This window comes from Lissotriton helveticus, chromosome 7, assembly GCF_964261635.1.
Source record: "Lissotriton helveticus chromosome 7, aLisHel1.1, whole genome shotgun sequence".
Classification (NCBI taxonomy): Eukaryota; Metazoa; Chordata; class Amphibia; order Caudata; family Salamandridae; genus Lissotriton; species Lissotriton helveticus.
Genome location: NC_136068.1, coordinates 1,098,586,146 through 1,098,613,270, shown reverse-complemented (window position 1 = coordinate 1,098,613,270; position 27,125 = coordinate 1,098,586,146). Strand labels below are relative to the sequence as shown.

At 45.4% G+C, this 27,125-nt stretch overlaps 2 protein-coding genes across 2 annotated transcripts in view; one reads left to right on the top strand and one right to left on the bottom strand.

The window, feature by feature from the left end:
• Positions 1–20,106, bottom strand: part of CCDC137 (coiled-coil domain containing 137) — an 85,650-nt gene extending 65,544 nt beyond the window's left edge. The window contains exon 1 of the mRNA XM_078654234.1: positions 19,939–20,106. Coding sequence (XP_078510360.1) covers positions 19,939–20,012 — 74 coding nt within the window. The 5' untranslated portion in view covers positions 20,013–20,106. The remainder of the gene's footprint in view (positions 1–19,938) is intronic.
• A 344-nt stretch (positions 20,107–20,450) lies between these two features.
• OXLD1 (oxidoreductase like domain containing 1) overlaps positions 20,451–27,125 on the top strand; it is a 43,430-nt gene continuing 36,755 nt past the window's right edge. The window contains exon 1 of the mRNA XM_078650775.1: positions 20,451–20,582. Within this exon, the coding sequence (XP_078506901.1) occupies positions 20,547–20,582 (36 nt within the window). The 5' untranslated portion in view covers positions 20,451–20,546. The remainder of the gene's footprint in view (positions 20,583–27,125) is intronic.

The window sequence follows — 27,125 nt, the reverse complement described above, 5'->3', positions numbered from 1 at the left end:
TTTAGCGGCATAAAAATGAAAATGTTGCGGGATTATTGCGGCACTTTATTTTACTGTTAATCATTCCTTTTCAGCCTTAAATCTATGCAAACTGATTTAGCAGAGTATTTAACTATGCAATAGGCATTATTAACTGTATTAGAGTTTATTTGCTATATTCTCCTTTGTGGTAACATTCCAGGAGCATAGGCTCAGTCAATCACAGGAAGACCCCAGAGACGCCCCTGGCCATGGAGACGTCAGGGTCACCCCGGACCATGGAGACATCATGTCCTCACCCTCTCTTCCAACAACAATGCTGTTACAGGAAAGAGTTTAATATGACAGCGCTATTAACTGGCCCACTCTGGAAAGTGGCGCTAATTGTCTTTGCATGTGACAGAAAACACTGGTCACTTTGCAAACACTATGTCTAGTTGCATACAGTTATTTTCCATTCTTTGTATTGTATCTTGTATTTATTTACCCCTGCCGTCCCGAGGCTGCAGCTCGAACAGAATATTGCAGAGAAAGACAGCATTTCCAACAAAATGTTTCTTTCTTTTTTGGATCCATTTCACAAGGCAGCGAATGAAGGAGAGGTAAGAACCGCTTGCTGAAGTCACGATTTTCCTTCAGCAAGCTTGGATGGGGGAGGACATAGGGCTCCATCGACCACTGACCAACAAACCTTCCCCGCCCCCCCCCCCGCCCCCTTTCTTCCTGAACCTGCCGACGGAACAGAAAATGCCCGAGAAAGATGCCCTTCCCAAAAAAATGTTCCTTTCCTATTTTCCTTCATTAAATGTGGGAATGAATGAATTAAAGTTAAGAGAAGGCAAGAACTGCTTGCTGAAGTTATGGTTTTACTTCAGCAAGCTTGGACGAGGGGAGAGCAAAGTGTCGCAGGGAGCTGGGTGGCGGGTGGGTAGGAGAAGCCCCCGCTCCTTCGCAGAACTTTCAAGTACTCAGCTTCCTGGGGGAGGAAGAGTTGTAATTCTACACATAACGAGCCCTGCGCTCTCCGTAATCATTCCGAAATGTGGCTTTATTTATACAAATGGAAAGAGCACTTTCTCAAGCCGAAATTCAAACACGGCTTTCTCGGAGACTCGCCTCATCTTCCAAAGTGCATGGACTTAAATCCCCTAGTGCGGTACAGGCGTGCAGCAGGAGTAAAGAGGCGGCTATTACGGCTCTACAGCGCCACGTAGTGACATGTGCGCGTACAGCCAATAAGGTGTCACCATTTTTTTTGCTGCCAGCCGGCGTCCATTTTCGCGGCAAAAATGTTCAATTTCGCGGCCATCGCACTCTTTAGCTGATTTCGCGATTATTTTGCGAAATCATGAAATGCTGGAGAGTCTTACTGAGTGTGCCAGGGCTGGTGATACAAATGCTACTAGTGGGTCTGCAGCACTGATTGTGCCACCCAAATGAGTAGCCCTAAAATGGTGTCTCAGGCCTGCCACCGCAGTGCCTATGTGCAGTCTGTGAACTGCCATGTCCTCCTGGTCAGAGTCCCCACTGATCAGGCCCACCCCTTCCCTTTCTGTACATATTGGTCACCCCTATGGAAGGCCCAAGGTACCCCCTTGGGCAGGGTGCAGTGTATGTGAAAGATAGAGCATGTACTAGTGCAGGTGACATGCTCTGGTAGTGAAGGACAGCCATTTTCGGTTTTCACCATTGTTAAGCTACCTTGCCCATAGGCTATCATGGGGCATGCTGGCTACAGTGGCTACCAGCATATCTTCCCAAAGGAGCAAGGTAGGACATAAAAGTCTGGTATCCCTGAACTCAGAATTGAATAACATATCTTTTAGGAAATGTTGTTTTTAAATCCTGTGTTTGAGAACAGCACTTTTAGAAAGTTGCTGTTCTCTTGTCTGACCTTTCTGTGTGCCTTGGCCTGTTTGTGAATTGCCTGTCTGGTTTGTGAGTGACAGGGGCTGGGTGGCTCCCCGAGGCTGAGTGGGCCATCCTTGGGCTGAATAGCTCCATCTGTATCTAGAGTGGTGGGAGGTGGTAGCACCTGGGCCTGAATAGGGCTGTGCCTGCCTTCCACAATGCTGGCTCCACCTTCTGCTGGGCAGCTGACGACTCTGTCCCTCTTTCTGAAAGGAAAGGAGAGACTAGAAAAACAAAGTGCTCAAGGAACACCCAGAACTGGTTCAGACCGGGCTCAGACCCCTCCTGCACAAAGGGAACAAACACTTTTAGGGGTATAAGTACAGGACCCCAGACTACAGAAGATTAGATCATCCTGGAATCAATAAGGAACCTCTGCCAAGGAGAAAGCTGGAAGACTGAAGAAGGAAGACTGTCCTGCTGTTGCTTTGCTGGACTGACCTGCAGTTGCTTTGCTGCCAAGGAGAGGGGAAGGACTTTGCTTTGTGCTGTGTCCCCTTGCTTGAAAGAATCTCCAAGGGCCTGAAGAAGAGCTGGCTCCCTGTTAAGAAGTCCCAGGAACTAAAGGACTTCACTCCCAGCTTCCCTGAACTCTGCTGAGAGAGTTCTGTCCTTCCTAGAGTGCTTGGGCCAGTTGTGGTGCCTCTGGAAGTTGTACCTGTATTGGGAAGCTGGAAACCAAGATTTTAAAGACTTTCTGCAAGTTTTATCGCATCGCTCGCTTGCGGAGCGCATCCCAGTCAGTGAGAGGTAATTCCCGCTGCTTTGAAGGCCGAGATCGTCGCAGCGCCTGTTGCCGCTGTCAGAGTCGTCGCATCCTTCTTTTGCGGGACGCACCTGTCCGGTGCGGGAAGATTACCATCGCTGCGAGTATCGTCGCAGAGCCTGTCGTCACTGGGTGAGATCGTCGCACCGCTTGCTTGCGGACCGCATCACGTCGCTGCGAGAGTCGAAGATAGATGCTGAACCCGCAGATCGTTGCATCATACCTTTTGCGAGCCGCTTCCACCGAAACCTGTGCACCAAAATCCACGCAAAGTATCGCATCCCTCCCCGTACAGACCGGAATCACCGCAATACGCCCGCTGCACAAGCGGGGTTGTTGCATCAAGTCCCCAGGGTCTCAGGAGTGACGCATCGCTTGCTTTTTACGGCTACCGCTTTTCACTGGGAACTTTTGTCGCAACTAAAGGTACTGTTGGCTAAAGCGTGACGCAACTGTGAACAATTCTAACGCAACCTTAAGAATTCTTTTGAAACCATATTCTTGAACTGTGTATGTTGGATTTTTGTTGTTTTGGTCTTGTGTAGTTTAGATACCTTTATTTTTCTAAGCTGTTGTGGAGTCAGTTTGGGGTGTTTTAACTGTGTTACTGTGAGTGTTGGTACAAATACTTTGCACATTGCCTTCAATAAGCCTGACTGCTCGTGCCAAGCTACCAAGGGGGTGAGCAGGGGTTATCTGAAGAGTGTTTCCTCCTTACCCTGACTAGAAGCAAGGGTCCCTATTTGGACAGTGGTACCTAACTCTGCCACCTAGAAACCCCCAGTTCTAACAGGCGCCCTCCTCACTTGCAACAAGATTATATACGGTCCCATATTGTGTTCAAGTTAAAATGTGTGACACCCATTAAAAACCAATAAAAGTCTCGGCCTGCACATATTTTGCTTTAATGTCCGGTCCAATCTCTTTCTCTTTCCTCTCTCGTGATCGCTGCAGCTCCACAGCAAGTGCTTAACACCGCTCCAAACTCCCCCAGGAGTCCACCCGGCTGCAATCCTTGTATGTTCAGGTTTTGACCCTTGCCCTCTGGATGTCCATTATATATCTCTTGCATGAGCAGGCCAGTGGACTTATGGCTGGTGCTCTTTAGTGAAAGTCCAAAACAACCAGGGTTGGCTCTAATCAGTAAGGCTGAGCCGTAATGACTAAACAACAAGGAGAAGTGCCAATACTGTTCCTCTATTTATCTTCTTATTCTAACACCCAAAACAAAGAAATCTTATCCAAGATGGGGCGTACTATTCAATAGCTCTTTTTATTTTGCAAAATCATTCCGAAAGTGCATATAATTCAACTTTCAACATATACTGTCAAAGAACAGAACATTTTTGTACAAAATAGAAAAATAGGACACGAAAAAGGGGCAATAAAATCAACCATGCATTCCAAAGTCAATCATATCACAGTCATACCTCAATCATTCATACATACATATCACAATACTTCGCCCAATTGAGTACAGATGAACAAACGGGCTCGGTATTAGGTCTGCTGCGTAAATGCAAAAAATATTTACAGTAAATTGTAAAGTATACTTTTTCTTTTTTGATTTGGATCAAATAAGTCATAACAATTAAGTAGACAATAAGTGGAAGTAAATAGAAAATTCAAAGCAACTAGTGTGGCAGTTTGTTAACACTAGGGCAAAACCAAGGAAAGCAGACGCGAAGCGTGAAGGGGCCTACGCGTTTCGAATCCCTAAGGGTTGAAAGGGATTCTCATCAGGGCCAGGTTGCTCTGGGGAAAAAAGAAAAAAGAGAAAAACTTTGTGTACATTTGTTTAAAGAAGAATCTGACGAGCACTACAACACCCAAAGTAACCTCTGCTTACCACTATGAAGAATATCCAGAGATCAAGGAGTGAGTGTCACCTGTGTTCACAACAGACAAAGAAAAATAGAAAAGATGTGTGTATAAGTTACAGTTCCATTTAACATGCCAATCTCGAAACAAAGGCATATTCAAGGATTTACCTCCGGTGTTAATAACGGTGTGTCTAGGTGTGTGGCTATTGGGCAGAAACGGATCTGGGCAGCCTGTAAAAGATGCATGCGATTTAGTGCCTGAATGTTTTTGTGAATAGCACTGTGAATTAGATGAATGGGCGGACTTCTTACCGAGCAGTTTTTTCAGGTCGTGCAGGAAGGCGGGGATCTGTTATCAATCACAAAACGTTTTTTTCATTGACTCTCTGAAAAATGGGGGGGAGAAGAGGGGGGAGAAAGCGTGTCAAAACGCTGCTTTCACGCACATTGTTTTTATCTAATATCGGGATCTAAACGCGGCATGGGCTCACCAGCTAATGGAGTCCTGATCTTCATTGCCGAGTCCTCCCGGCGTCCATAATCGCGCTGATTCCTCGCGCATGCGTGGAGTGTGTCGAGTTGACTGGGGTTTCTCTGTTTAACAGAGATACTACTTTGTTACGCATGCGTGTTGGGACTGGCTCATGGAGGATCTAATCACGGCACCTACGATGTGGTTACACACGCATAAGCCTTGCACTGCAACAAGATCTATTAATGCAAAAAACGGACTTCATATTACGAGAAGTGTATTATAATTCTCGGGCATGTACCTTGAAAGGCAACTGTTCAGGAACAATTGGTGCTGTACTTGTGTGATGTACACATCATAACTAAATTGGTACAGGGACATATGGACTCTCAGTGAAAAAAGAGGGGTGGGGAGGGGGAGGGGGGGCAGGCACTGACTCCCTACAGTTTGTATATCTCTGATAATTCATTAAGTCCCCTGACTGCTGTATCGAACTTCACGATCAGGTAGGCTTCCCTTTTTGAGAGTTTTTGATCCAAATCTCCACCACGTTGATCTTTTTCAATGCGTGAGATGACAGTTCATTTCATATCGTTTATGCGATGTTTACAACGTATCCAACGTTATCCCCAGCTTAACTTCTGACGAACTCGCCAAACTGTGCGCCAAAGTCAAATCCGGCTCGCCCACAGACGCCATGAGACCCGCCAAATTTCTAGAATCTCTCGAGTTCTTCCTTCCTTCGTTGACTACCCTACTTAATCTATCATTTTCCTCAGCAGTGGTCCCCACGTGTTGGAAGCAGGCCTGGGTCTCTCCAATTATAAAAAAACCTAACCTAGACCCATTACAACCAGGAAACTTCAGACCAATTTCATTGCTCCCATGGGTTTCCAAACTGGCAGAAGCCCATGTGAACAAGGTCCTAGCCAACTACATGACGCAACACCAAATTCTAGACCCCTCACAAAATGGTTTTAGACCAGGATTCAGCACCGAATCCGCCCTGCTGACCACCATTGAAAACTTACGGAACATTTTGGACGCCGGTCAAAGTGCTGCGCTGATCTTACTCGATCTCAGCGCAGCCTTTGATACGGTCTCCCACTCCATCTTATTAAAACGTCTCGAAGCCATTGGTATTAAAGACCTTGCATTAGAGTGGTTCCGTTCATTTTTAACTGACAGGTCCTTCCGGGTCTCTGCCCCCCTGTTTATATCAGAGCCTCACCCTATAGAGCAAGGCGTCCCCCAGGGTTCGGCGCTCTGCCCGTCCCTATTCAATCTTTATGTACAGCCTCTCGCCGAAATAGCAAAAGAATGGGACCTGACACTAGTGTCGTACGCCGACGACACCCAGCTCGTCATTTCCCTGACTGAGGGTCCCTCGACCTCAGCGGCGAGACTTAAGAACGGGCTAGAGGCAGTTGCTCGCTGGATGTCACACAACTGCCTCCAGCTGAACGCTGGTAAAACAGAGGTGTTGCTTTTGGGCAAAAACCCTGACTACTGGACTGATCACTGGTGGCCGTCCGCATTGGGCCCGACCCCCCCCCCCCAAAACCGTGGTAAAAAACCTTGGTGTCTGGGTGGATGCATCCCTTACCTTCCAGACCCACACTAAGAAACTGGCTGCCACCTGTGTGGGCCTGTTGAGGAACCTTCATCCTATTCTTGGCTTTTTTGATCGCCATACGCGTCAACTAATAGTCCAATCCACCATCCTGGCTCGACTGGACTACGCCAATGTCCTTTTCCTCGGCCTTAATAAAGCTGAGATGATGCGGCTTCAACGTATTCAAAACTCTGCCGCCAGGGCAGTTGTAGGCCTCCCCCGAAGGTGTTCCGCAAGAAACACCATCCAGAAACTACATTGGCTACGCATAGAAGCCCGAGTCCAGTTTAAAGCCCTCACTACGGTCTTCAAAATTCTCAAGACTGACTGTCCTGGTCTCTTGCGTCCTCTCCTAGAGCCCTACACCCCTCAGCGGGCCCTACGCTCCTTGGGTCAAAACTTGGTTGTTACCCCACGTATAAGGCTAAACAGAATGGGCGGTCGCTCTTTCAGAGTCCTGGGGGCAAGGCTCTGGAACTCCCTCCCATCTCACATTCGTTCCATAACTAATCTGCTCGCCTTCCGCAAATCGATCAAAACATTCCTTTTCTCCCCATCCTAATTTCTTATTGCCTCTCCGTTCCATCTCCCCCTTTTGGTTTTGTTATAGTTTAGCGCCGGGACGCCTCGTTGCTGGGGCAGCTGTTCGCGCTCAATAAAACGTTATAACATAACATAACATATAACAATGATTCACCAGAGGTGCGGTTTCTACTCCATTTTTTATTCTGGATTTATGTTGGGCAATTCTTTGGCGGATTTCTTGGTTGGTCTTTCCTATATATAGGAGTCCACAAGGGCAAAGAATTCCATATACTACGAACTTGGACTTACAATTACTAAAGGTTTCATGTTTCCATGAGATACCACGATGTTGAAATAAAGATCCTTCTATAGTTAGATCGCAACCCAAGCACGTGCCACACTTATGGTGGCCGACAATAGGGGCCAGTCCCATCATTCGTCTTAAGGATGGTTGTTCTTCTTTTTTCATTCCTGCTCTTATTATATGATTGGCAACACTGTTCTCCTTTTTGAAGGCGAACAGTGGGGGTGCGTGTAAACTTTCATCCAAGTTTTTGATTAGATGCCAATTTTGTCCAATCATTTTTTTGAGGTTGTTCGCATTAGGACAATAGGTGGTTACACAAACCTGCCACTTGAGCTCGGATTTTGTTTTCCGTTCAAGCAGACTCTCCCTAGGTGTCCATCTTGCTCGCTTCATTGAGTGGCGGACCAATTTTTTGGGGTAGCCGCGATCACACAATTTGGACACCAGATTTTCTGCATGAAATTTATAGTCCTCATTAGACGAACAATTTCTACGAATTCGTAGAAATTGGCCGAATGGCAGATTTTCTTTTAAACTCCTCGGGTGGTTGCTGGAGAAAAGTAATGCTTTGTTGCGATCTGTAGGCTTAGTAAATAAAGATGTTGCCAATTTACCATTAGATGGAAAGACTTCTACATCCAGGAACGAGATCTTTGTTGCCGAGTGTGATATACTGAATTGTATGTCTGTTGTTCTCGTGTTGAGCCAATTGAAGAAAGATGTTAAATTTTCTTCTCCGCCAGTCCAAATCATGAAGACGTCGTCTATGAAGCGCCACCATGTGGCTATGTATTCACTAAAAGGATTGTTATTGTGAACATAGGTGTCTTCATAGAGCGACATGAACAGTACCGCCAGCTCTGGGGCAAAGGGACACCCCATGGCGACTCCCTTTACTTGGAGGTAAAACTCATTTCCGAAGCTGAAGTAATTCTTTTTTAGAGCGAACGTAGCTAAGTCCACTAGGAATTTAGTTGGCACCTGAACCGGTCTAGGTCTTGAATCCAAAAAATATTCCAGCACAGCGGTCCCGTATTGTGTTCAAGTTAAAATGTGTGACACCCATTAAAACCCATTAAAAGTCTCGGCCTGCACATATTTTGCTTTAATGTCCAGTCCAATCTCTTTCTCTTTCCTCTCTCGTGATCGGTGCAGCTCCACAGCAAGTGCTTAACACCGCTCCAAACTCCCCCAGGAGTCCACCCGGCTGCAATCCTTGTATGTTTAGGTTTTGACCCTTGCCCTCCGGATGTCCATTATATATCTCTTGCATGAGCAGGCCAGTGGGCTAATGGCTGGTGCTCTTTAGTGAAAGTGGCCAATTTAAAAGAGGTAAGAAATAATGAACTCAGACCATTTTGCTGACCCGTGATTCAAACAGCAATCAAGTTAACAACCCTATACAGCATCTGGCATACTTCAACAAGCATTGGCATAGCCAATAGGTCTCGCTTTTGGGACCTTATAAGTATTTCGTTATGCAGCACAATATCCTTGGTGCAACAATATCAACCGGTACATGGCTAAACACTTATAAGGTCATAAAGGCAAGACCTATTGGCTATGCCAATACTTGTTATAACTACTGTGTGAATTTCGTTTAATTTAATCAATACTATAAGGTTGCATTCTGGTAAAACAAGGTGCTTAACATTTCTTCAAGACGAAGCCTGCTCTCCACAACTACCACTTGGATAGCTTTCGAAGGTTATCTTTGACCTCCTAAATCACCACAAGGGTTGTTTGGACTGGTACAGGGTACCCACTTTAATTAGTGGACAGCATATACCAGGCCAACTTCTCACACCTCGCCTGCATTTTTGAAATTTTACGTGGCCTCAAGTTAAGGAAGTAAGAGGACGGGTTGGTGCCGTGGCTGTGAGCACTCTCTGACCTGTCGTCCTGCCGCTCACCTAGCCATTGCCCAGCTGCTCACCCCGAACAGCTGATTTTGTCTTCTTAGCGGCCCACCGAATCAGGGGTGAACGCTGATGTGGCAATTGTGCGGCTGGGGGTGGTACCTGACTGTCTTGCTCTACTGTGGCACTTTTGGCATCTAACGGCTTACGGTCTCGCAAATCCGGTCTGCAATATGGCGCCGTTACGTATGCGGAGGGCCAGTTCAGCGGCAACAATAGCATCAGGAGCCCCTGGCCAGCAGTGGAGAGGGGGCTGCCTCTTGAGTCGGTCACTTGATTATGAAGCTCTTGAAATCGGACACCGCTGCCAGCCTGCTTCAAGCTTATATGGAGGATGGGTCAGATATGGTCATAAAATCACTGAATGCTGAAACATTAATGGCCACAGTTCAAGCTCCGGAGCTGGATTCACCTGTTCTGGCGGCTCCCTGGTTGTCGACGGTGATTAGCAACAACGTTGCAGCCGACTACTGCTCTGCAACAAGGTAACTTTGCAGCTGTGACCGATGTCCGTGCCGCTCCCTCGGTTCCCTGTCTTTTGATAGTTGGTGAGAGGCAGCAGATAGAGTTTGGTGTCTGAACTCATTACTAATATTGAGGAGGCCACGGCGGGGGCAAATTAATCGAGACAGTGTACTGAGTGTCTGGTCGATGAGACGGAGCACGTACGGTCTTTTAATGCAGCTGTGCCCTTTTCCAATGTGTCGACTCAGCAGGCGGCGGAATAGGAACACTGCAGTACAGCATCCTCCTCAGTTGCTCTTGTTACCGTACACAGTGAATTTACTAATGTCTCCGATACACTGAATGCCGATATAGTCAGGGATGGCATTTGAAAATCCAACTCTGCATCTAGTGGGGCCAGGAATTCATATAGACTGACACCTGAGACATCTTGATTTCATTCAGGGGCAAAAAGACTTAATATCCATTTTGTCAGACGGACAACTAGACATTAAATCCAAGTAAACGGGAGCAAAGCTGCAACACTTTAATGCTCACAGCCCAAAACAGGAAATTGGTATATTTGCCCACACATGTGGGCTGCCTAGTAAGAGAACGCCAGGGTGAAAGAAAGCAAATTCTAAGCGTTTTCCAAGTATGGAAAAAGATTTTTGTAATGAGTTGCACATGTCAAGGTTGAACAAAAAGTGATGGGCCTAGGTCAGCAGTTCGGAAAAATGCACTAACAAATATGAAGGCAAATATTGACAGGAGCTCTTCCAATACACCTCACTCCTGTACTCTCTGATATCAAAGTACTGGAACCCACAAACAGCTCTGACAATACAACTAAAATTTGAATAAAGACTGCTCTCCTTTTTCCATAATAATTCCCAAACAACTTTTCCATGGCACCTGTATTGATGCCTACCCCCACTTTTGCACTTCCATGACTAGTGTAAGTTCAGCACAACAGTGCAGCTGCACTTTAAAACTTTTTTCTTCTTTAGCCACATAGAAATAGACCTTTCCCTACAATCCCACCAAATAAGGTGGGGTTTCCTCCCCAATTCCGCCAACAGATTAAGGGCCTGATTGTGAGTTTGGCGGTGTGGGAGCGGGGTAACACCACTGCCCAGCTCCCACATCGCCAAACCTCACCACCGGCTGCCTACCAGATTACAAGTTTTCTCGTGGTTTGGCAGGCAGTCCTTTGGCGTTCCCACAGCGGGTCCTATTAAAAAGGTATCGCAATGGGAACGCCAAAGCCCATTCCTGCTCGGCATAGACTGTCCAGTCCATGCTGTGCAGGAAGGGAGGTGCATGCAGACAGGGGTTGCACATCATGAACCCCACTGCATCCATCCTCTTGGCCATGAAGGAACAGGGGGCCCAGAAGGGCCCCCTTAGTTTCCTCACCGCCACAGGTTCATGGTGGACTCACTGCCATGAAATCTGTGATGGTGAGGAAACTCGTAATATGCTTGGCGTGCTGAAGCGGCACCGCCAGCATATTGTGGCACTCAGAACACCGCACCACCACCATGATCGCGGATCCCTGATGGTTGTGGTGGTCCTATGGTGGTCCAACCCCTGTAGTTGTAAAACGGTGGTCAGACCACTGGTGCAGCAGTCCCTCAACCACCACTGTACCTCCACTGCGAGTTTGGTGGTCCAATGGATCGCCAAATTCATAAACAGGCCCTTAGTATGACCACTGATAGGAGTAAATATTTGTCCATGTCCATGATGAGAATGGGCTGAGGAAAGATTTGTGAATACTCCCAAATACATTATTTTGTGGGTGTGCACAAACTTCCCCGGGCATTCCCACCTTGAACCACCCTCTTCCCACACCTCAGAAAATATTTACTCACAAGAAAAAGTAGGTTTAAGTGAATCTTTTCACAAACGCACATCTACACTTTGAGGCTAACAAACTGAAAAGCCATTTGCGAACGAAAGTTGAAACAAGCATTGGCAAACTAGAGAGCCTTAAAACAGTCAAAGAGACTAGTTTTGTCCAACATGTGCCAAGGAGGGCCAAACCCATAGTAGATTTTCAGGATTATCATATAAAATAAACAAATATCCATTTAATCTCATTGGAACTAATTTGGAGATTCATTGGTAATTCTGAAAGTCTGGCCATTCTTTCTGACCTTCCCTCCTGGATCGACCCTGGACATTTTTGCTACATAATCCTAAACTTCCTTGGAGCCCCTCCCCTACTGCAACAAAGATTTGTATTTCTTATACATTTGTAGAATGTCCCTCTTAGGAATAGAACATGAGTGGTTTCTGACAGCCTTTATGGAAATCAGTGGATTTCTTTACGGGATGTATCTCTGCTCCAGTCAGGCCCAGGTTAGGCACGTTATGCAAACCTTTCCTGTAAGGCACGGTCTAACACATAAATTACTTTGCCCATGCTGCTGAGCAGATCATGGGCACTTGCTTGTCAGTAGGCTTGGTGACTTTTTTATTAGCGCAGTCATCTGACTGCATCAGTAAAAAACAGCATCAGTAACTGGTCAGAGTAGACTGTAACACATTGGGAATAGGCAGGTGAGATGTTCTCTGCAACACTGCACGCTTTCTACAGGATCTGTGCAGTGGCTCCTGTGACAGGGCTGTGTTAATTTACAATGTGTATGGAGGAAAGAGCTCAATCACTGAAGATTTACTACTCAAAGCAAATTTAGCAGCAAATTAGTTATATTATTATAGCTGCTAAAAAGGAGGATCGCAAACACAAAATACAGCATGTCATCGTTCTCTTCCCCCACCCACAGCAGAGATTGACTGTGCCTGACCCTTTCTTTCTTATATCACATTCTGGCAGGCCAGCCCGCCGTCGTAACAGCACTTTGTGCAACTGCGTCATGGCATCCCCTAATCCAGGCAGCAATTTTTACTGTTTGGGAAGTGTATGAGAAGTTGGTTTGCTTGAGGACAGACCTGGTGCAGGTAATTGGTGCTCAAAGTGTGCATAGTGTGTGTTTGCAGGGCATGCGAGTCTCGCCAGTGTGTGGAAGCATCTCTGTGCTTGGGGTCACTATGTGTCATGAGATGCTTGGGGTCAATCTCTGTGCCAATCTACAGTGGATGAGTTCCTCGTCTACAGGAGTTGTGCGTCTGTGCATGGTGGAGATGTGTCTCTGCAGTATGTGTGTCTGTGCAGGGCATGTATGACTGCACTGGATGTATATCTGCACAGAGGTTGCATATCTGAACAAGAGGGTTTGTCTCAGTCAACCTTAGGGGGTAGGAGATGTCAATAGGGAGAGCTTGGGTCTATCTATGCTGGGTGTGTTTATGCCTGCACGTGGGAGGGAGTATGTCTCTAAGAGTGTGTGCCAGCATAGGGTTGTGTGTCTGTGCAGCAAGTGATGCATCAGTCTATGCATCTGTAGTGTAGTTTTACGTCTGTGCAATGGGGTCGTTTAGGGAGTGTGCAGTGGGTGTGTTTGTCTGTCCCAGGAGTGTGTATCATTGCAGTTGGGTTGTGTCTATATGCAGTGAGCTTGCCCTTAAGACAAGACAAAAGGGGAAAAACCAATTAGACTGGAAGCAGGCCAGGCGTCTTGTGACAGACAGTGCCTCTCCAACTCCACAGAATGTCTTATCCATTTCTTTTTTACTGCAACATTGAGTTACCACACCTTAATTTTGCCTTCAGAATATCATGTACCAGAATATAATATACAAAATATTGAGGAGGTAATTGGTAAGTAAAGATGTACTATTCTTAACTCCAGACTCTATATTTTGGTCCTCAATATTTTGGCAGCATCATGTTTGTGTAGTAGATGTTTCAACATACAACCAACATGGATGGATGTGCAAATATGCTGCTGCTTGCTTTTGTCCGATGGACAAGTAGATTATTTAAAAATGTCCACACCCTTAAGTGGGTCACCTTATGCAGCTGAGGGGCCTCAGGGGGGCAAGGCAAGCAGCCGGATAAGAAAGGCTGAGGCAATATGATGAAAGGTGTTGATCTTCAAGGTGGCACTCGCCATGGTAATTCGGCTCCTCCCCAATACTAAGAGCATTACTTAAGACATCTCTCTGCAGAACTGGGTCACCTCTAAGGGGGAGCAAAGGCATATTGCGGCACCCCTGATGGGCCAATCTCCAACAAGTGGAAGATAATCAATCAGCCCCTCCCATGGTAATGAGTGCCCCCCTTAAAACTGATGAGAGTCTGACTCAGGGACAAGCTCAAGACTCTTTTGACAGTATCCCCTCGGGCACTCCTCGCCTGTGAAATCGGTTAATACCTCTTTTTCGGGGGCAACGCTGGAGCCTTCATTGTCTATACTTATAGAGCTCATACAGGTTCACCGATAAGAGGCGCTGCAACATTATGCCCATGTAGAGCGGATAATCAGGCACTGCAGCAATCTCTGACAGAGGCGACAAGTAAAGTCACAGCACACACAACAGAGGTGGTGAAGCTCCAGCAGCGAGTCGCAGGGGCTGAGGAAGTTGGTACAGCTATAGTTAAATCTAGCAGGAATCAGGAGAGCCACCTGGAGCTGGTCCAATCCAGGCTTGAGACCTGGAGAATCACTGGGCCGTAATAACTTGAGGGTTTTTGGGATATTAAAGGGAAGAGATTACTGTTGTTTCGTTTTTCGAAAGAGTGTTTCCAGCCCTGGTGGACTGGCACATGGACTCTCAAATCCAGCACGCACATCGGCTTCCAATCACCCGGAATCATACTAATGCTAATCAAATACCTCCTTGTACAATTCTGATATTTGTAGGCAATTTTCTATTGAGGTAGGTGTTCTCCCTTAAAGCTCGCCCCACTGCACCACTCACTATTGATTCAATGTATGTGTTTGTGCGAACAGATTATTGCAAACTCACTATGGAACGGGGGTGGAAGCAGTGCCAAATGATTGTTCCATTACAAGGGGTTGGGTCACAGGTCTGTCTTCAGGAACCCCCGACTTAAGATTATTTAGGGTGGTCGAACACAGTTTTGTTATACTGAGTCAGATTCAGCACAGGGATCATCTCTGCCTACTTGATTTGAAATTATCCTGGCTCGATTATTGTAAGGCCCTAGGCCCTGTTAACTGCTCAACTTATGTCTGACCTATGCTTGAACATGTATATTTATTTTTTTATTTTTTCTCCTTTACTGCCCTTTCCTCTTCTTTTTCTCTTACTATTTCGTTACATTCTTTTTGGGTCACAGGTGCAGTGGTTGGAGGTAGACAGGGGTCCTAGGGTAGAGACCTCACAGCGCTTTCACACCAGCTTACAGCTCAGGGGTGGGATTATTCCTTTACACGGATACGGGAGAGGGGATCTCGGGGGTGTGACTGCTTGTGCTGCTCAAAATCTGTTCGTCAGTTGGTGATTTGCTTTGGGGGTGTGGCGGGCTGCAGAGGTAAAATGCGTCAGAATGGTAGGAAGGTGCTACTTGAATGGGCAACTAGCTATGTTACTTGTCAATACTGGTGATGCGATTTAGGATGGCTACACTGTGCATTTATGATTGTTTGCAACGGATGGATTGAAAATTATGTTATGGAATGTGGCTGGCTTTAACCCCTTCGGTGCTCATGACGGAGCGGTTCCGTCATGAGCGTCGGTTGAGCTGTGCTCATGACGGAACCGTTCCGTCATGACCACACCCGTTTCTTAGAACGTTCAGCACAGCGCGAAAATTCGCGCCGCGCTGAACGGGTTAATCGGTCTATCAAGCAACAATTAGTTTGAGAAGAGATAACTTTGTATAAACCACAATTACTGAGTCTAATTGATACCCAACTGGTATAAAAGGATCGCTCACAATTGAAACACTTTGGTTACAATACTCTTATAAGTACTTCACAGTCAGCTTCTATTGAGGTGGTTGCCAAAATTTAAGCCAGGCATGCGGAGGTTAAGGTACTCAGAACTGCAGCTGATTCAAGGGGGGAGGTTGGCGATTGTTCAGCTTTTGACGTATGGTCAAAAATGTGTCATCTGTACAGTGTATGCTCCAAATTCTAACGATCCCGGGATGTTTGATCTGCTGTGTTTAGAACTGCTAGATTGGGCGGTTGATTTGGCTTGCATCCTTCTTAAAAGACCATCTGTTCCAGGTTTTCTATGCAATGCGTGCTCTAAGCCACAAGCCCGGACCTTAGGAGTTCCACAGCGCTACGTTTTGAGCCCCTTTCAATTCAACATTTACTTCTGCCCATTGGCAGACCTAGGCGAGAGCTGCACCTACCCTTTTTCCATATGCTGACTATACTCAGATCATTTTCTCTTTATCGTCAGCACAGAACCATGACTCTTCGATTCTGAACCTGGGCTTCAGCAAAATCTGACATGGATGAACAAGAACTCCCTCCAATTTAATGGGGACAAGACAGAGGTCATGATTGTGGATAAGAATGCCTCTTCGTGGGGTTCTAGACACTGGCCAGAGTCTCTTGGGACCCTGCCCACCCAGTCTCCTCTAGTGAAAAACTAGGGCGTCCTCATGGATAATAGACTCTCCATGAAACAAGTTGCTAGAGTCACTGCTACTTGCTTTGCAGTTCTCATATGGCTGAAAACATTATTTGGCTGATCCCTTTAGCAACGCAAAGAACGGCCATTTAGGTCTTAATCAAATCCAGAGTGGATTATGGTAACGTGCTGTACCTAGGTGCTGGCAAGACCCTAGTTCAGCGGCTTCGGGTTGTGCAAAATGTAGCTGCTAGGTTGCTTTTTCACATACCGAAATCCGCCTCAGTTTCCCATCTGCTTCAGGAATTACATTGGTTGAGGATCATCAAGCATATTAAGTTAAAGCACTGTGCTTTATGTTTAAAGCCAAACACGGCTTAGGACCTAGTTACATTCGGAAACTGGTGGTTGCCTACCAGCCGACTCGCACCCTCAGAACTTCAAATCAAACACTGATCTCTATACCAAGGTTTCGTGTAACCAGCATGAAAGGACATTCTTTTGCTTATCTTGGTCCTAAACTGGGGAACTCTCTACCCTCAGCTTTAAGGAATTGTAATTCACTCCTGGACTTTCGTAAGGGTTTGAAAACCTTGTTATTTTAGCTTATCCCATCGGACCTGTATGCTATCCTGCGCTGGGACACCCTCTGGGGTAGCTGCACACATTACTAATTGCATAATAATAACAATAATTTAATACTGATAGGTGATTTCAATTACATAACGGATTATGGGATAAACGCTACTAATTGCTCTGCTCACCTTCATATGGCTAAAACAAGCGCATCCATTTTAGAAGTTGCCCGAATACATGGGCTGACTGATGTGTGGAGGATCTTATATCACTCTAGGCCAGGGTATCCCTTCTAATCCTCGCCTCACAAACAATATTCAAGCATCAATATAATCTTTACTGGGGCACAGTTAGCACAGTTAGCCCAGGGCTCTGAAATGGAACACCTGAGAATTGCTCCGAAGGGTACACTGTAGTATATGGTGTTTGGTAAGTTTACGGTTGTAATTGCGCTCTTGCTCTCGAAATTAGACTATTGTAATACCCTTTTCATGGGCATTGATAAGTCTCAGATCAAGAAACTGCAATCACTGCAAAACGCTGTGGCACGATTGCTGTTACATATCCCTAAGGGCCATTCTACTTCAGGTCTCTTCATTGGCTCCCTGCCCAGCAACGAGTGGAATCCAAGGCTCTTTGTCTGGTGCACAAAGCCGTTTATGGTGGAGGGGCGGTGGAGATCCAGAAGCTGTTCTCATGGTACTCCCCTTCCAGAATCCTCAGATCTACAAATACAGGCCTCATTCACACCCCTAGAATCTGTAGAGCAAGATGGGGGGGGGGGGGGGTCGGAGTCTATCATATTGTGCTGCCAAGCTATAGAATCAAATGCGTCATGCCTTGCGACGCCAACCGAATCGGTTGCTGTTCAGGAAAATGTCGAAGACCTGGCTATTCCCTCGAGATAAAAACTGAATTTTAATTCTCCGGTTCCATAACTTACTCTCCATCTGATCACAAGACGCGGCAGCATTCAAGCGCTTTAGAAATAACTATCCTATCTTAAGCAGAATAGTAGGGTATCCACCTCTAACTATTTAATCCCTATGATCTGTGAAAGAGATGCCAGTCATTCCTGGGAAGGAGGAAATGTAGGACAGGTCTTGCACAATGCAGCTTCATGACCACATTCACCTTTAGAGGTGCTAATAGGTGAGGGGACGCCAGCAGTTAAACACAATGTGTAAATGAAAACTAACCGGTTGTACTGCTCATCTCCTTCCAGAATGTTCCACCCCACTCCTCTAGCCACCGTTAACTCTCTTGTGCTCATATCTGTATTGTGAAGTATCAGCTGACATTCTAGAATGTCAGCTGATCGAGCAGCGGTGTTGGCATGACCCGGGAATATACCCTTAGTGTTTATTAATCCAATTAAGCGTCTTTCAAAGTGCTTAAATATTAACAGAACAAGGGACGGGACAACAGAAGAGTATGATTTGTCCAAGATCAAACAGTTTGGTAAAGCTGGAGAAAGGAGATTGTAAAGCAGCACTGTTGATTCCAAAGGCTATCACTTTACTGCCATATTACATTTTGGTTAATAGACCATGAGAGTGAGCACTGCTGCTTATCCTCTCACAAGGTAATATTCAGTCCAGTTAATTTTTTCAAACTACAAAATGTACTTAGATTTATAAATACTGCCAATATTGGGGTGGGGGGGCAGCACATAATTTTGGCGAAATAGGGAGGCCAGGATTGCAAGCAATCTCTCCTGGTTCCACGGTTTCCAATTAGACCGCAAGTGGGATACCAATGAATCTGATCGAAAAGCCAGTGGGACTACCTTTCCCAGAGAAATGTCGCCATAATGTGACCCCTGTAAAGATTTATAACAGTGCTTTTTTATTTCCAGAAATTTAGGTAAAGTTGTAAACCCAGGATTAGATATTAAATCTAGTAGTGGTTTCACCCCATCCCAATGAATTGTCCACCTAGTTAGGAGCTGTGCAAAGGTGTTTTTATAGCATGTAATTAATGCCTGTACTAAGCCCATTACTATTTGAGCAGGCCATTGTAACGACTGTGTGGACAAGGGTTCAAATCACAACAAGCTCTCTCGCATGGAAGCGGTACGTCTTCCTTCATCTCCTGTCAGGTTCTGACTGATCGCTACTCTCTTATAGTCCAGAACCCTTTTTCACATCACCAATGTTAAATGCATAAGAAATGTCAAATATTATAATACATACATCTCCCTTCTTTATACACTACAACGTAAAGTACAATAACTAAAGCTAAATAAAAAATTAAATAACTCTACCAGTTCACATAAGTTCCATCTAGCCCCCCAAGATATATATATACACACACACACACACTCCTTCCATGTACTTATGTATCTATATATGTATTACTTTTCTTCTAATTCAGCAAATCCAAGGCATTTTCCTATTTCTCACCCTATACCTCAATCAATATATCCTCTACCTCCACTCTCATTCATCCCAAACCTGTACCACTACTATGATCCCCAAAATAACCCTGCCTAAACTCTTTATACTCGCCCCCTCCTTGCATCATCACATACCTCTTTTACTATTCAGATCTCCCAAACAAGCATTTCTAAACCCTTCCCTCTGACTTTTCCCCTCCACCTCCGTTTTACTCATCCCAAGCCTAGTCCTACTGCCACGTGCTCCCAAAAAAAATTATAATAAATCTTTCCCTCTCCCTCCACTATCCTTTTCAATCCAAATAACAGACTAACATATCCACCCTTTAAATTACTTTCATATTTCACTATACTAATTCACCACTAATCCTTTGTGGGTTCCGGAGTAGCCAGCTACACGACGAAAAAGTGCTTTAACACCCCATCAGGGGCAGCAAATGCTATACAAATGCAAATCTTTTCCCTCTTCTATCCCTCCACTATCCTTCACAATCCAAATAGGTGACTAACGTATCCACCACTCAAATTACTTTAAAATGTCACTATACTAATTCACTACTAATCCTTTGTGAGTTCCAGAGTAGCGTGCTACTCGCCGAAACAGCGCTTCGACGTCTCGTCGTTGGTAGTAAGCGCTATATAAATGAAATTACACTACAATATATAATACGTGTCAGAGTCTTTTCTGTTGTTTATAACAATCTGCGGTTCTCTTTGCCATAAAGGGTGTGCGCTTACCTCTCCTGCATGTGCTGTCTCCGGCTAGCGGGGCAGAAGGGATCAATTGCTTTTATTTTGCCTTGCTTGCCCATGCCTACGACTGATAGATCAGGCGGTGATCCCACACGCACAAATCCCACGTGCCAACTGTGTATTCGTTTCTCGTCTTTCACACATTAACCTTTGCACTTTCGTGCGCATCACAAGGCTTCCATCTCATTGGATACATAACATTGTCTGTCAGCACTTCTTTGTCCCGCCCTCACATATGTTCAGTCGAACAAACCCTAATGACTGGCTATGATGTATAATGGCTGCTTATGGCTAAAACAAATTCAGTTGTTTTGTGATAAAAATTTATTAACGTTAGAGTATGTTTTAACGTATATTAGTGTAGGAAACTATAACCAATAGTGTTTTACTTTAAACTGCACCAGTTTATATTTCACGAACAGCAATTCCAATATGGCTCTTATTTTTATTTTATTTCCGTCGCGGCCCGTTGGTAAGTCCGTTGTTTATTTCAACCCGGAAACTCTGTCTGTAGTTCCTGTGAGTGCCTGAAGACCACGGTGACCTCATAGATGCAATGTTTTCTTTGAGGGTCGGAGTGCAGCCTGACTGGGATGCATAGTTTAAAGGCAATCTCGAAGGCGGGCTGGGTAAGTGTACGTTACGACTGCCCCTTTCTTCTTAGCTTGGCAAGTAACTAAGTCATCGCCTCGACACCGCTATCCTGGCATGCATCATTATTAAACTTGTGTCTGTATTGTCTAGGTATGTGACGTAGTCTCCTTCCATGTTCTTTAATAAACAAGTACACAATACGTTTTATGTCCTTTTTAAGCTATCTCTGTGTTGCTTTTTACTTGCGATGTGTTTATCACGAAATAATCTCGTTGATCGCACAGTAGCTGCTTAGCTAAATGCTTGTTATGTAGGCATTTGTTTCATGTTCGCATATTGCAGTATTAATATTGTGCATTTATAAAGCATAACTTTGTTTTTAATATCTCGTGTTCTTTCCGTCGTATGTTTTAAATTGATGTAATGCTGAGTCATAGCTGCCAAGGTTTCAGATTGCTATGAGTGACATTTTCATAATTTCAGTGAAATTATCAGGGACATTTCAATGACTTTGAGTGACACTTTCTCGCGAGCAAAATCAAGCAGTGAAGACAAGGGAAACCTATACATTTCAGAAATGACATCTATTTGAGCATAGCAGCTAATGTTTCAGATTGCTTATGTGGGACATTTTTATAGATTCAGTGGATTTACGAAAGACCTTTAACGACTAAATGCATGACAGTTAGAGCGACACTGTTTTGTGGCCAAAATCATGCAATGAAGTCCGTGAAAACAGACACATTTCACAAATCACACTAATTTAAGCAATAGGAAAGTCGAACTCTGCAGCAGGGTCTTTTAAAGCAATTATTTATTTTTTAAATAATCAGCGCCCTCCACCCCAAGGTGCGGCTGAACCACATGTAACATAGGGGTCTCTGTCACAAAAGCAGCAACCCACTGAGCTATCCACATACAATGCAGTTCATTACAATAAAATATGCTGGTAGACTTTCTTTGCAGTTGATGCCGCGCTGCACCACAGTAGGCATATTAACCCTCTGCGCTCCTTAATAGTGAAAACTGCCATGAGAAAAAACTGACAGCTCTTCAGCAGGGATATTAATCATCTGCCTTGTCTTTAACTTAGCATGTCTCACAGTGTTGAGAAAATAAAGGCTGCTGCTTGAAGTACCACTGTCAAGCAAAGATATTAAACCCGTTAACTAAATTATCGGTTTGATGATTTATTAGTGCAGACAAAATTCGGAGATGGCCTGCATATACAACACAGACAGACAACTTTAGTGTACCCATTTGCATGGCGCTATGTTGTGCTGGAGTCCCCCTCCCCACTCTCTTAATAAACATTTAGAATTTCAGCAGCAGATTATTAAATTAATATCTAACTTACCTGGTCTGGTCTCTTGATAGTCAGAATGATCCACTGAGAGGGGCTGCCTGCGTGTCACAGCGGAGATCGCTAGCCTATCTTCTTTTTACGAGAATCAGAGAGTGAGCCATGGTGCACTGCCAAAGCCTGTGCCACCTGCTCTCACTATGGGATTCAGGCTCGCGTGGTGAGTCCGGGGTGCAAGTTGGGCTCTGCCTGGGCAGAGCGCAGCAACAGTACATGTCGAGGTCAGGAGGTGAACAGGTGACCGATTGATTCTCGAACACTGGCTTCCTCCTTTAACTTGACTGGGCCATGCAGCAGGACGCTCAGAGGAACAGCAATTAATTCCTGGGTGCCTTGGGCTGGCGGGCAGGAAATTAAAACATCCCGTCACAGCCTGGGCCCACCAGACACGGGTCCTTCCCAACAAACCATGTCCAACTAGGACCTGACGAGACCCAGGATACATCTACAAAAGTAGGGTTGGCGCTGGTTCAAACAGCTTCTTTGGCATAAGAAAGCCTACATTCCCATAAATACAGACCGGGTAATTAATGCATTTGTTAAGTAGGTACCTCTGCAGTATGGAGTTAGAGATGAGCAGCCGTAGCTGTGTTTCCTCGATCCATTAACGGGTGCACCGACTCTCCTGTAGAGAGAAGCTTTCACACCTGCCTTCGGGGGAAGTATGGGAACTGTGTGAAAGCGCCGTCCTTGCCCCGACACCTTATAATATTTATATGATAAAAACCAATACGGTACACTTTCCACCACCTGGAAGTGCTGCGCTTTAGAAATCACACGAGCGCACCCCGTGCACAGAATCTGCTACTTGATTCTAACTGTAGCTGCCTACCTGATAACAAGTGGCGCCGCAGCTTCAGGAACGTGATGTCATTAATCATGCTGCGGCGCATGCTGCGTATATTTCTGTCACACTGTAGCGGCTTATAGCTGCAGGCTCGCTCTCAAGACTGCAGGAAGCAGCGTGTAGATTGCGATGCCACACCAGAGGACCAGCTTTATTTTTATAAGTTAGTAAGGCACATCGTTACTTAGTGCCCTGACAAGGCGCTATTATGTATGACTTCGCATTTCAGTGCGGTAATGCGGACCACCACACTGAAATGCTTGAGTCTAACGCATGATGTGTGGTACTTGGCAGGGCTGCTGATTGCTTGGGTTTAATTTGTTCACTTTAATGTTGGTTGTTGAGCCTCATGCAAAAACAGCTTCTTTTAAGTTTCAACTTAATGTTTGCCTAAATCAAACCGCAATAATACATAGAACTACTACTGAACGGTAAAAGTGAAACTTTAATCTTAACTGCCATCAAGCCAGAACCTGGAATCTTGGCCTAAATCAAACCACAACAATACATAAAACTACTACTGAACGGTCAGATTGAAACTCTAACCACAACTCCAAAAGAGCCAGAACCTGGAACCTTGGCCTAAATCAAACCACATTAATACATATAACTACTATTGCGCATCTCGTGACACAGCACAAGATGCCCAGCAACAATACTTATACCACCCTCTTGTTTGTAATTTTGACATAGAATGCATTTCGTTATGCGCTGTGTAATTAATTTTTTGTTTTTCAGTTGTTTTATGGTTATGTCTTACAACTGAATGCAATAAGAATTGTAAAAATGCGGTAGGAGACCTTCTACTGTATTGCAAAGTAAAGCATGGCGTACTGGACAACATTCCTTAGCGAGTACATGTCCACAATTTTCATATGCTGCGATCTACAGGGCTGAGATGGAATCTGATCAGGCCTGGGTCGGTTAATTGAGAACCAGTTAATTAGGTAATAGTTATAAGCGTATGTTCATTGACTTCATAACTGCAGAAACTGCGGCACACGCAATATATGAAAGAAATACTAATTGTTAATAATACAATCCGGTTAATATATATTTTTTTTACAGTTTGTGGATCATTGATGCATCAGTAATATAGAAACTGACCTTCCTATTTAAAATCCACAGGGCATAAAGTTATCGATTGCATTTTAAAGGAACTTAATAGCTATCATGAAAAGAGGTTAAACTTTAATGGGACAGCTCTGATATGGAAGTGGGGTGCTGAATGAGAATTTTGTTGTTGTTGAGCTTTTCATTAAAAAGGTAATTTTCAGAAGGCTACGTACAGTCTTGGCAGCGAGTGGGGGGGAGAAAGTTTCAGAGACAAAGCAATGAAAAAGCATATGGAAACAATAGTAAGAGATCATGGTGCTAAAAACTATTTAATCTGAGCAGACGAAAAGGTGTGAGGAAGGAGATCTTACCTTTGTAGTAATCATTATTGTTTGGATGGTGAAGCAGATCAGCATGTCATAATTAAATGTTCCAAGTGATCTGCTCTCAAATTCAAACTATGCCTCAAAGATTGCGTCAAGTTGCTCTCCGTGACACGAATGTTAACACAGTGTATAGATGAATACTAATGGTCCCTTAATTCGCTTCAGAATTTTCAGGTCACTTTTAGTATTCCTTTCTGGGGCAGTCTTTTCACGACCCAAATAGGATCTTTTTGCATAATGCTTCCACTGTTGTTTGTTACCTCCATGAGAACGGTGTTGCATTTGTGTTGGTGTAAAGTTCTGCATCCTGCCGTCTTTCACCAATGCCATTTCCATTCTGGATATCCTTTTTTAAGGTTTCGCCTAGCGGCGCAGCGCATGCGTTGCTCGCTCTGCGAGATGTATTGTTATAGAGCCGGTTTCGGAAGTAGAGTGGAAGCTCCATCCATGCTTTTTAATGGCGCCCTTTATCCTTTATGGTAAATGCTGGCCTCCGATTGAAAGTGAGGCTTTTTGGGTGATTGCCCTGTTACCTTTAGGCCCCGCCCATCCGGACTCAACCGTTTGCTTGCGGCGTTGTGAGTATTTTTTTTTTTTTGTTTGTTATTTGCAGTGCGCTTGTTTATTAAATGTATATGCCGTGCGGGCTGCTTTCACAGCGCTTGTTACTTCACTCTCTCGAGCAGGTTACATAATGTCGTCCTCTAAACACAGGTTTCACTGTACTCGACTGGCTCCCTTCCAGAACCACTGTGCGCTTCCCCACCAGAGACATGTGCTCTGGGTTGTAGCAATAGCAGCTCTGTTCCTCGAGCACTCCATACACCTCTTGCTAGGTTTTCACTGAAAGTACTTGGTAGAATGTTAATTTTGGGAATGTACCTGCAACGTTTGCTGTTATTTGCAGCGCACTTGTTTATTAAATGTATTTGCCGTGCGGGCTGCTTTCACAGCGCTTGTTACTTCACTCTCTCGAGCAGGTTACATAAATAATGTCGTCCTCTAAACACAGGTTTCACTGTACTCGACTGGCTCCCTTCCAGAACCACTGTGCGCTTCCCCCGCCAGGGCCATGTGTTCTGGGTTGTAGCAATAGCAGCTCTGTTCTTCGAGCACTGCATGCACCTCTTGCTAGGTTTTCACTGAAAGTACTTGATAGAATGTTAATTTTGGGAATGTACCTGCAGCGTTTGCTGTTATTTGCAGCACACTTGTTTATTACGTTAATTTGCCGCGCGGGCCGCTTCCACAGTACTTGTTTTCTAAGCAATAATCCCTTCTTGGGCAGCACCTGACTCCATATATAATTCAAAGTATATCTGTACAGTGCGGATACTAGATGTACGGGTGAACATTGTATTTTCTCCATATTATGCAGCTCATCTGCTTCACCAGTTAGAAATGGGCTCCGCTGGATGCTGTGAACAGAAAATTGCTCTTCGGAAATGAGGTAATTTCCAGTAGATCCCTTCGCATCTTGAGCAGTTATGACGTCGAGTCATGTTCAATGGCTGCTTGCAGGTCGTGTTTTAACTGTATTAGAACTTTCCTTGTTACTACCAATTTTTCGGCAAGGAATGAGCGCAAGGTTGACAAGCTGTGACCAACGTGACAGAATTTTAAATCCCACCAAGGTGGGGAAGTGTGGCTCAATGGTTAGAGCGGCAGACCCTGATGCAGAAGTCTGGCCCGGGACCAGGGTTCAATTCCCGCCTCGGCTGGTCTCGGGCTCAAAATTTCCTCGGACCTGATAATTCTCGCCTCAGTGCCTATTCTAATCATGAGTCCCACTCTGCACCTCTGGGCAATAGCTTGCTTAATCTCCACAACGGCCCCAACAACGCTGAGGATGCCTGGCTTCACCTTGGGGGTGCCCAGGAGTGGGTCACCTCACAGGGAAAAGCCAGGAAGGGTTCCTCAGCGGTATTCGTACAAGCGCCGAGATGCCTCCAGGTAGTCGTGCGCTATACAAGTGCGTAATTATCATTAACTCCGCACTTAAGCCGGCAGAGTCTATAAACCGAGCGCCTTACCTGTGGCAGTAGTTCCACCTGTTTGCAGTGCTTCAAGGGCAAAACTGAGCTTAAGCTCGTGTGTTGATTATTGTCGTTCCACTGCACACAAATAGCCTATTGTTGGAGACACTTCTAAATGCTCGTGACCTTAATGCAGGCCCTTGTAATCCGCCCAGCAAAGCCCCGCCCTAGGGATGTGAGCAACGTGCAGCTTTGAGCCCCCCTGTAGATGCCCCCATCAGCCTCCACCCTCAATCCCCCGGTCCTCGTCCTGTGGTCTGTAATTAAAGCCCATCGTGTTGCGCTCTCCTCTCAAAGGCCCGGTGCAGGGGGTCTGTTATTGTTATCCTTTCCCAGTCCCTCCACCCCCAGGACTCTGACACCCCGCGCTCAGGGGCCATTTTCTCGACCCCTTCATATGCGGATGTTCGCACCTCTGGTGGCTGCGGGTGGGGTCCTTCCAGGCCGGACCTTTTCCATGGCCAAGACCACCTGCCTGGGAGCTAGCATTGACCAGGTGGTTCAGCTGGGAGGTGGAGGAGGGGGCCGGGGGTTTATCAGCCATCCCATGCTGGTCTTACCTTTTCTCCTCTTTTCCTTCTGTACAGGGAGGTTAGTGACTCCCTCCCCCTCTAGGCAGTCACTAAATATTCTGAGTGCTGGGTGTGCTGTTAGGAGACCTGCTCAAAAAGCTACAGCAAACACTCCCACGGGCACCTGTACACAGTGTGCTTAGGTACACCTATCATAAACTGTACAGTGCTTAGAAGCAAACCAGGACGGACAGCAGTCCGCGCAGCTCAGTTCTGAAGCCTGCAGCACATGCATTTGCAATGCAATAGGTCTCGCATTTATGTGAGCTTGAGCTACTGGCATTGTATATGACAATGCATTTTATTTATGTTTTGGTT